Genomic DNA, 11,170 nt, shown 5'->3' on the forward strand with positions numbered 1-11,170 from the left:
TGCCAACGCACTCGTGATTGGCTAGCATTGTATCCAATGTCGTGCGTTCACGTTGTAGTTTGAAATACGCAATATACGATCGCGGTTGGATCGAGTGCAGCTGTTGAAAGCTGCGTTCATTCAATTGGAATTCTTACTATAGTACACTTCAGTCAGCTGCAGCAGTCAATGCAAATGCAATGAGTGACTCATTGTCAGTTTCCAAATTCGCCAACCATAACATGATATGAAAATTGAAATCATAACATGATAACACTAAACCAGTAAGACAAACAAACCATAAAAACAATAAAATTACGTCAAAATTCGATAGATGCGAATAATACCGACCTCTTTATTTCTGCTATATCTGTCAAATCAATGTTGTTGAAAACAAATTACTTGTTTTTTCCTTCGGCAAAAATAGTATCTTATCACCAATCTGAATCATACATAAACATACACAGTTGACCTTTGCTTGACCTCATGCAGAGGCTCAGAGATGTAAATCAGGGGGCGGGGTCATAAATGAATATGTATCAGGGATGCATATTAATTAGGACTGTGTAAATTATGAGCCTTTCCAAACAGCAGACAGCGTGCGAAAATGCCACCCCATTTCCCCCATTTAGGCCCCCTATAGGCTAATGACTTATTTTTCAAGAAATTTTATCAGGGAATAATTAGAGTGATGTACCTGCGTATTTCGCTTGCCCCAGTATCAAATCGCGCACGTTTAAGTAAAACGTCCTGAGTGTATGTGCACGCATTCACTCGGTCGGACATCCGGGAACATTGTCTCCTTCGTCCCCTTTGCACAAGCGCGCGCATAGCAACCAGATCGAGAAAGGGGAACCGTGCACATGCGCACACTGGTTTTACAAGGCTATTTCCCCTTGTGACGTCACTAGCCCGACCAAGAGAATACAGGGGCGGTTTGTCCGCACGCTTGCGGCGCAACCGCGAAAGAGCATTGATGGCGTAACAGTGGATGCATCGTGGCTGCTCCTACCCGGGGTTGAAGAAAATTCAATTTTGCCGCCCCTTCCTCAACAGCCCGAAAAGGTTGACCGAATTTTTTATTTTTTTTGAAAAAAAAAAGGATTGTAGGCGCTTCGCACCCTAAAAGCAACACATTTTGATGTATAACCTACCATTTTTTTTACTAATTCATTTTGCCGCCCCTTCTTCTTCCGCCGCCCCTTCGTTTTGGCCGCCCCCTGCTTTTACCCCGGGGAGCTCGCGCCCCCAAAGCCCCCCAAAAAAATATGCGCATGCATAACTAGGGGGCAGGGGGCAACGTGCCCCGGGTGCCACCCTTTAAAATAGGGGGCACCAAATTGGGGGGGAGGGCATTATGTATCTGCCCGCATCTAAGATATTCTTGGGTTGGGGTAGGGGCAGGCGCCAATTTTGTTTCTTCCCGGCGGGCGCTACCAACACTAGTTACACCACTGGGGGAAGGCTAGGCCAGATGGAGGGGGGTACAAGCCGTTTTGGGGCAATTTTCCAAGTGGGATTTCTTCAAATCGATTATGGGCATGTGCCACCCCCCCCCCCCTGTGCCCAGGGCCACAAGTTGCTATAATTTGGATCATCTCAAATTCGGTAGTGATGCATGTGTGTATTTCACTCGCCGAAGTATCGTATCACACACGTAAAGTTAAACGCCCTGAGTGTACGTACGCGCACGTGTACAGGGGCAGTTTGTCAGCATGTTTGTGGCGCAACCTCGAAGGCAGGGGGCAATGTGCCCTTGGCGCCACCCTCAGGGGGCACCAAATTGACCAATTTAGCATCGATTATGCACCCCTCCAAGCGATGAAAGTCAAAATTTCAGCACAGACCAATATTCAACTTCTAGTAACCAAAATTAATTAGTGGTAGACCTTATTTGTCCAAAATTTCGCGCAATTGCTTCAAGAATTGAGGGGTGGTCGCCATTACGTGTCCTTAGCCCCAGGCGCTACCCGGCGCTACCAACCCTAGTTTCCAAGTGGGATTTTCTAAACTTTCAAATCGATAGAGGGCATGTGCCCTCCCCACCGACCCGTGCCCAGGGCCACAAGTTGCTATAATTTGGTTCTCAAATTCGGTAGTGATGTACATGCGTCACTTCGCTCGACGCAGTATCGAATCGTGCGCGTAAAGTTAAACGCCCTGAGTGTATGCGCACGCCATACAGGGGTGGTTTGTCAGCACGCTTGCGGCGCAACCGCGAAAGAGCATTGACGCCAGCGGGCGTAACTAGGGGGCAGCGCCTAGACCTATTACTGCCCATCCTTTACCACAGCGGGAGGTGAAGCCCCGTATCCAAGGTGATATTGACGGATTGACGGGGTTACTGGGCGCGGAGAAATATCGCATACATGTTTGCCGCGCTCGTTTGCGTGATTACTGCACCGTTATCGCGCGTCAAATGCAACATGTTCCATAGACGCGAACATGTCTGCTTGTTTGCGTCCGGTATGCGTCCTTGTCAAATTCGTTGCCAAGCAGTGTCGGCTTCACTACGCGAGTCAAAGTCATAGGTCTAGGTTCTTGTTTGTCTGGGGGGCAGCGTGCCCAGGGCGCCACCCTTAGGGGGCACTGAATTGACCAATTCAACATCAATTCTGCCTCAGTCCCTCCAAGCGATGAAAGACAAAATTTTCGCTCGCTGCGCGCGCATTTCAGCACAAAATCAAATGAAAGAACATTTTAAAACCATTTATATTCAACTTCTATTAAAACTAAGATTAATTAGTGGTAGGTCTTATTGGTCCAAAATTTCACTGGCCGCAGTATCGAAGTATATAGCTGTCTACTGCTGATATGGGTGTTGATGAAGTAGCTATGTATTGCTGGGTGTTGATGATGATACTGCTGATATGAGTATTGATGAAGTAGCTCTCTACTACTGATGGGTATTGATGAAGTAGCTTTCTAGCTGATATGGACATGAAGAAACTAAAGGCCTATTATTATAGTTAGCTCTTATACTGCTGATCATTATTGTTGCAGTAAAGGTGACCGTGTATAGTAGCTAAATGTTGCTGAATTGGTATTGGAATTGATGAAGTCTAGGCATACGGGAATGTGATCAAGTATAGCGATCTACCACTGATATGAGCTGATATGCCTGGGTAGGCCTATTGCGTATAGATTTAGTCTACTCCGTCAGAACAAACGCAACATCTGAAGTTATAGGCTATACTTGACAGTTGACAATGAGGAAAGCATGTTTTAACTTCATGTTTTAAAAAACAACATGAGTTTAATAGGTCTATATTGCACCAGATCAGTAACCAAGTCGTGTGCTACGTGATGTGACCGAGCCTGAATGTAGTATGATCCCTGGGAAACTAGCTGCTGCGGAAATTGTTTGACTCGGTGCCAGACTAGAAAGTAACACAAGCTACAAAAGGGAGTGTTCATAAATAACTTTGGTGGGGGTTGAATTTGAGGGGATAAAAAAATGTCCCAAATTACTAAGGGACCGTTCACAAACACTTGTCGGGGGGGAGGGCTGATGCAAAAGGGGCCTGAAAAATGTTGACCCTCCTAAGGGGGGTGGCTGAAAAAAATGACCACAATTTTCCTGGGAAAATTGAGTTTATATCTTTTCTATGGGGTTGACCCATAATTTTCATGTCAAAAAGGGGGGGGGCTGACATTTTTGTGGTCTGTAAAGGAGGGGGGCCGAAAATGTTCGTGATAGTCCCCCTTAACAAGTGTTTTTGATCAGTCCCTAAGTGAGCATGACAAAAAAATAAGACAGTGCTTTACCATCGGCGTAGCCAGCTTTCAGGGTGGGGGGGGGGGGGGTAACACTTTCGGGGCCCTGGGGGAAACCGCAAAAGATGAACAAATTTCCCGGTTACATCATTTTGACCAGGAGACCTATTCCACATTGATCAAAAAACATGATGTCCTACATTCTAGAAACACGTACATTTTGCCCCACTCGGCTTGCCAAAATTGCTTCCCCCCCCCTCCGATTTTACCCTCCCACCACTAGGGCTCATACTTATATTTGCACATCCCTCAGCTCAGGGTGACCGGAGTGACTGAGTCACCGTAGCGGCCCTTGATAACACCCGCCCCTAAGTTTGGTGTGTAAATATTATGACCCTCCCATTTTGGTATAAAAATTCTATGACCCCCCATATATGCATGCCCCCCCCCCTCCCCGCCCCCACCCTCCGAGCTGCAAGTTTGGCCCTGGCTTCGGCCCAAACAACGATTCATATTATATTAGGGAGTGTTCATAAATACTTTGGTGGGGGGTGGAAAAGTTGGAACCTCGGACGTCAAAAAAATTTTGATCTCCCCTAAAAAAGAGTGGATTTTTTTTACCCCCCCCCTTTTTTTATGGTCTAAAATGTTTTTGATCCCCCTTCATGTCTTAAAAAAGAAACCAAAAATATACATCATTAACAGTGGCATATATTTCTTTTTGACTGGAGAAAAAAGTCCAGTGAATCCAGCACCTTTTGCCGATAAGGTTATGGTACAAATGCGCACGAAGTGCGCACAAAAATGTACCATATTGAAGCTATTAAAACTGGTGAAATATAGTACAAGCGTAAAAAAACTTTTGATTGTATGGACCATCCCCTATCAAAATATTGGGGGTATTTATCCCCCCCCCCCCCCCCGGGATCTACCCTATGGTCATTAACTCATTAGCTAAAAATTACCGTTTGGAGTTATTACTCATTGCAGTCATAGTATTATACCCAAATTGTAAAATGCGCACATTTTGTTGATTTGTAGCTTGGGATTACAAAATTGAACAGTTAACATTCATGCGCGGAGCGCGCAGAAAATTTGGAATGTAGGCCTAGGCCTAATACATATGCCTTTCTCGTACATTTTACCCCGGAATTTAACCCTCGCCGAATTTTTTTGATCCCCCCTATTAAGGACCGAATTATTTTTGATCCCCTTTTAGGATCCAAAATTTTTTGATCCCCATATTTTCCAACCCCCCCCCACCAAAGTATTTATGAACACTCCCTTACACAGCCCAACTTTTCCAGGTCCGTCATCAGATGACGAACAGATTCTGTTCGTCACAATGACTAGTTGACGACTGAAAACGGAGACTATCATTTTGCTGTCGTCTCGTCTCCCGTCGCCATTTGTTACTTCGATTGTGTATCAATCTTGTCATAAATTTTATACATTTTGACTGCTTAAATATAAAGCAACAAATACCAAGATGTGGCAAGGATTAACAATGAAGTCTCTGAAACATCATTATTCGGTACGTATCGAAAGTACCTCTTTATTTTAGGTAAAAGAGTGCTGCTGAAAATGTCCATGAAAGAAGAATCGCAGCAAAATTCAGAATTCGGAAGCAATGACAAATTTATTGCGTGTGGATGTGGGAAATCAGAAATAGGCAAACGCAGGGGTAACATTAAGGCCCAAAAGTCGGGGGTTGATTTCCCGTGTTTTTCACTCCCGAGCTTGCAGGAAATCCAAATACATGGGGTGAAAATTAAATCTCGGGGGTGAAAAATATTTTGCAGTGTAGTACTACTAGTAGGAGTATTTACTGTAAAGTAAAGTAGAGGGTCAGAGTTCACCCCTGAGCTTGCACATATTCCGAATATAGAGGGTGAAAAATGAATATTTTTTTAATTTAGGGGGTCATTCACCCCGATCGGGGCCGGGGGTTAACGCTACCCCTGGGCAAATGTATCATTCATGCATTTTTTACCAATACACCGGTCCAAGTGCCGGTGAAAACAACTTGCGCAGATCAATCAAATTTGGTCACTGGACCGCGCGTCGTAAGCGTTACACTTTGTCTTTGCGCCGACGTGCGTGCGTGCTTGGAATGTTTGGTTTTTTGAGCTGCAAGTTCAATGAAGTTGCAGGGAAATTTGCTAATAACCTAAGTCCCAAGTCCGCTCTCTCCTATAACTGAATTTTTACTTTTATTGCATCAAGGTTTAGTTTTCCATCATGGTTAAAAAATTGCCAAACACTTTGAGTCCAGGTTTAATTTATTGGAAGAAGGGCAGGGTTTCGATAAACCTTCCTTCCTTTTAGAAATTACTAGTGCACCTGTGGCTGTGAGAGCCCTGATGCTGTGAAAGCACTGGCATGATAGCGATACTGTTTGACCCCAGATGACCTTTGAACTCGGATGACCTCGGTGCAATTTTTTTCTTTTTTTTCTCAGTCATACGAATTATTCCACTTATCATGTTTAAGCCCAATAGGGCAAAGTTTAAATTTAGCCCCTACATGACCTTTGACCTCAATTTTGTTTTTTGCATATATTCCCTCGTATGAAGGATTCTACCCACCAAGTTTGAACCCGATAGGACAAAGTTTGAAATCCATGACCTTTGACCTTTGACCTCGGATGACCTCCATATAGTGTTTTTCATGCTCCCTCATACGAAGGATTCCACCCACCAAGTCTGTGCCCGATCGGACAAAGTTTGAAATTTGACCCCCTCCGTAATGACCTTTGACCTCGGTTGACCTCGATTTTATTTCGGGCATATATTCCCCTCGTATCAAGGATTCCACCTACCAAATTTGAGCCCGATCGGACAAAGTTTGAAATTTGACCCCTCCATAATGACCTTTGACCTCGGTTGACCTCAATTTTATTTCGGGCATATATTCGCCTCAGTATCAAGGATCCCACCCACCAAGTTTGGGCCCGATCGGACAAAGTTTGAAATTTTGACCTTTGACCTTGACCTCCGATGACCTTTCAAACTACCCCATAAACGTGGAATGCCCGATACCTATCTATATCTGAAATATTGGAACGATGCGTCGAAGCGCGGCGAAACGCATAGCCGGATAGACAGGTTGACCTCAATGGTATTTTGCGCATATATTCCCCTCGTAGCAAGGATTCCACCCACCAAGTTTGAGCCCGATCGGACAAAGTTTGAAATTTGACCCCTCCGTAATGACCTTTGACCTCGGTTGACCTCGATTTTATTTCGGGCATATATTCCCTCGTATCAAGGATTCCACCCACCAAATTTGAGCCCGATCGGACAAAGTTTGAAATTTGACCCCTCCATAATGACCTTTGACCTCGGTTGACCTCAATTTTATTTCGGGCATATATTATTCGTATCAAGGATCCCACCCACCAAGTTTGGGCCCGATCGGACAAAGTTTGAAATTTTGACCTTTGACCTTGACCTCCGATGACCTTTCAAACTACCCCATAAACGTGGAATGCCCGATACCTATCTATATCTGAAATATTGGAACGATGCGTCGAAGCGCGGCGAAACGCATAGCCGGATAGACAGACAGACAGAGCTCATTATTTTATTAGTACTAGTGCACCTGCGGCTGTGAGAGCCCAGATGCTGTGAGAGCACTGGCACGATAGCGATACTGTTTGACCCCAGAGGACCTTTGAACTCGGATGACCTTGGTGCCATTTTTTCATGCTCCCTCAGTCATACTGAAGGATTCCACCTATCAAGTTTAAGCCCAACAGGGCAAAGTTTCAATTTAGCCCCTACATGACCTTTGACCTCAGTTGACCTCAATTTTGTTTTGCGCATATATTCCCCTCGTATCAAGGATTGCACCCACCAAGTTTGAACCCGATAGGACAAAGTTTGAAATCCATGACCTTTGACCTTTGACCTCGGATGACCTCCATATAATGTTTTTCATGCTCCCCTCGTACGAAGGTTTCGACCCACCAAGTTTGAACCCGATCGGACAAAGTTTGAAATTTGACCCCCTCCGTAATGACCTTTGACCTCAGTTGACCTCGATTTTATTTCGCGCATTATATTCCCCTCCTATCAAGGATTCCACCAACCAAGTTTGGGCCCGATCGGACAAAGTCACTGAAATTGTGACCTTTGACCTTGACCTCTGATGACCTTCAAAACCACATGACCAACATGCTTTTCCCGATACCTATCCATATGCGAAATTTCAACGCGATGCGTCGAAAGCACGGCTAAACGCATAGCCGGACAGACAGATAGACAGATAGATAGACAGACAGACAGATAGAGACCGCTTATTATTTTATTAGTATAGATAGATGGGGTAAAAGGTCAAAACAACTTTTTAAAAACAAGTGCACTGAAAAATAAATTTAAAACAATCATAAACAAAAAATATACCTTTATAATTAGCATCACTTCCGTCACATGATCAGATGAGCAAAATTGTGAAAAGTGTTCGTCTACTACTGTCCGACTCGACTGGATACGTATGTTGATGTGTTGGGCAACAGGCAATACAATTGGTTGCCGGTATTGCATCGCATCGCATCTCAGTTTGATGCAAATATTTGACTATTTCCTTCCATTTTTCTGATGAGATTTTAAAGATTTATGACAAATGTTATTCTCTAGTCTCTACAAATGATGTGAATGTAAATTTTCAGTTCAAACTTAAAGTTAAAGTACACAGACTAATGAATATAGAATTCAAGCAAACTGGAATTCGACATTTTAAAAACATGCCATGGTTCAGACCAACCTTAATTTGTATCCATTTTGAAATCATTAACAGAGTATGACATCAACACAAATTATTATAACTTTGCAAATTAAAAAGACAAAAAACTTTTTTTTTTTTTAGTCAACTATGAATGTATCCTAGCATTTAGCTCTAGGTCCAGGGACACTCCAAAACTAAAAAAAATAACTAACTTACAAAAAAAGAAAATTATAAGGCGTGCACGCGATAAATCGCAAGGGCAAGGCTGGTATTTACAAGTGGCATAAATGTAAGCTCATTATTATTTTCACCAAAACTAAACATAATTTGTTTCCAGTTTTAATTAGTATGTGGAGGAGTGCTAATCAAAGTGGGAACTTTACAATGCCATTCAAAAAATTAACGGTCAAAAGATTATATGTTTTTAATACATCATTTTGATTTCTTCCAGCTCTATCCACTGATGGTAGCGACTGGTGTAGGAGCAATGGCAGCAATGGGTTATATATTTAGACTGACCCAGAACGCAGACTCATCGTAAGTTCACATTTTACATTTAAATACATATTGGCTCATACAAAATGGAACTTTAAATTTGGTCATTCTTTTAAGTAGCAGTCCAAATCACAAGTCTTGTTTTGTTGTGCTTTGAGTTGTTGTTAATAGTATGCACATGTCTTGGGGTGGGGGTGTGTGTGTGTGAAGGGGGATGTGTGTGTGTATTTATTGCCTTTCCCTTCCCAAATAAGTCGGACAAGAAAAATTGTCAAGCTTAACATAATTATGTCGCAAGAAAAATTACATTTAGTACCATGTTGTATACAACAGAACCAGGGGTTGATTTAGGAAATAAAAATTAAGTTTTTTTCTTGAATATGGGCTGAATATCACAAATCTTTGCATGCACAGAACCAATGTTACATGCATCTGTGCATGCATCTAAAACCCTTCTAACTATATCAAATCCTGATCGGAACCTGATCTTTACTGGTGTGAATTGGTTACAGACAACTAAGGTGTAAAGGGTGGGATTCTGACAATTTACCCACTCTGTAGAATTTGATTAAATTGTAGTCACAAGAATTAATTTTAGAGAATTCGTGGCAATGATTTTATAGCTTTATACCTTCTTACAAATTAGCAGACTTTACAACCTCTGAAGAGTAATATACAATACTAATTTCATTCAATTTATTGAAACTTGTTTGCAGGTGGGCAAGAAGCAAGAACCCACATCCATGGACCAGAATACAACCAAATCAGAACATCAAGGTATGTTATGTATTATGTTCTTGACATTTGGCTGGTTATATCTAATATTGGATCAAAATGTGTCACCATCTGACCCAAGCAGAGTATTAATTGCTTTCATCATCTTCAGCTTGCCCAATATCCAAGTGTGCTAGTCTGCTACCCAAGTTATAAGCTTTTGTTATGCCAATTTTAATTGTTTGATTGTTTTCCTCTATTTTTGCCTGTGGCTGAACCTGGCAATTTAATAAGAACCAGACAATTTTTTGTAGGCCAATAACTTTACAACCTGATAGAGAAATTTTTTTAAGCCAACCCCATATAACAAGTATATTAATGTTTACTTGTGCCCTATAAGTTTGAACCCCATCTGCATGCCTTTCTTTCAGTGCCGCAGCCTGATTGGTTAATTACATGATATAATCATCTGAGTAACCAATCAAAAGATCTCTGAGCAATTTTATGAGTAATCCCCTCAGCCATACATACTGACTAGTCTTACCATATCTCTGATTGGCTCCCTACATGATGTATAGGCCTCTTTCTAACCAATCAAATTATACTTTGAAGCAGATATTTGGGCTGGAAGTGCCCATGGTGGCCTCTTATGAAGTAGTGACTGTATAACACAATCCCTGTTCCATGCACTAATATACTTGTTGGGTTATTGTCTTTTTCACAGTTCATCGATGCCAAGCGGGTAGAGAAAGCGTCGCTGAAGAAGGCCGGCCCCGACATTTAAGCTGCCATCTCTGCTGAATTCTGCTCCTTGTGTGTGTTTGCCTGTTGAATCCGTGTTGTTAATAATACCATAATGGAGTAATCGTCTTTAACTGAACTTTTATGCAATAGTAATGGAATGTTATGTAACAGGAAATGGGTGGTGGGGTGTTATCAAATCTCTCAACTGTGTCGAAAAATATTTCATTCAGTCATTTGATACCACCCCACCACACAGATCTCATTATTTTGCTGAAAATCTCAACATTTTAAGAAAGAAAATATATATATGGTATACAACCAATTTTTTGCCTCATTGCATATTGAAGTTCACACTTACGCTGATATTTCTGCATTATAACCTTAGGTACCTCCTCATGTAGTTTACTTACTCTATGGATGAAGAGTTGTGCATCATTATTTAAATTTCAAGTAAACCAGTCATGGACATTTGTTGGTCAGTAGACTTAAGTCTTAGAAAAGTCTAGTCTTCAAAGTAATCAAATATACATTATGTATAGATTAAAACATTAAGTATTATGCTAATAATTATGCTTACATATTGTCAACCCTTGGTGAATGGTGATCAAACTCTTCCTGCCATCAGTATTATTGTTCATAGCAGACAATAGTGCATTGTAAATCCATTATGTCATAGATGAAGCAATCTTTTCAAGTTTGTCTCCTGAATTTGTCAATGAGAGGTAAATAACTGAATATAAGGAAAGCAATTTTATACCATGACTCTGGAGACATTCCTTAAGGAGATTGCTGC

General features: G+C 41.9%; 2 protein-coding genes across 5 annotated transcripts in view; one reads left to right on the plus strand and one right to left on the minus strand.

Annotated features, from left to right (window-relative positions):
- Positions 1–507, minus strand: part of LOC140142446 (FYVE and coiled-coil domain-containing protein 1-like) — a 55,597-nt gene extending 55,090 nt beyond the window's left edge. For 3 of the 4 annotated variants that reach the window (XM_072164426.1, XM_072164425.1, XM_072164424.1), the window contains exon 1: positions 331–506. The gene's annotated coding sequence lies outside the window, so the exon portion shown is untranslated. Of the gene's footprint in view, positions 1–330 lie in introns of all 4 variants that reach the window. The other variant, XM_072164427.1, reaches the window with a different exon arrangement.
- A 4,557-nt stretch (positions 508–5,064) lies between these two features.
- LOC140142449 (cytochrome c oxidase subunit NDUFA4-like) lies at positions 5,065–10,665 on the plus strand. Its single transcript, XM_072164431.1, has 4 exons — positions 5,065–5,230; positions 8,876–8,961; positions 9,636–9,696; positions 10,358–10,665. Exons 1-4 carry the CDS (start codon positions 5,186–5,188, stop codon positions 10,415–10,417), a joined length of 252 nt encoding a protein of 83 aa, XP_072020532.1. The 5' UTR covers positions 5,065–5,185; the 3' UTR covers positions 10,418–10,665.
- The last annotated feature ends 505 nt before the right edge of the window (positions 10,666–11,170 follow it).

This window comes from Amphiura filiformis, chromosome 20 (assembly GCF_039555335.1).
Source record: "Amphiura filiformis chromosome 20, Afil_fr2py, whole genome shotgun sequence".
Lineage (NCBI taxonomy): Eukaryota > Metazoa > Echinodermata > Ophiuroidea > Amphilepidida > Amphiuridae > Amphiura > Amphiura filiformis.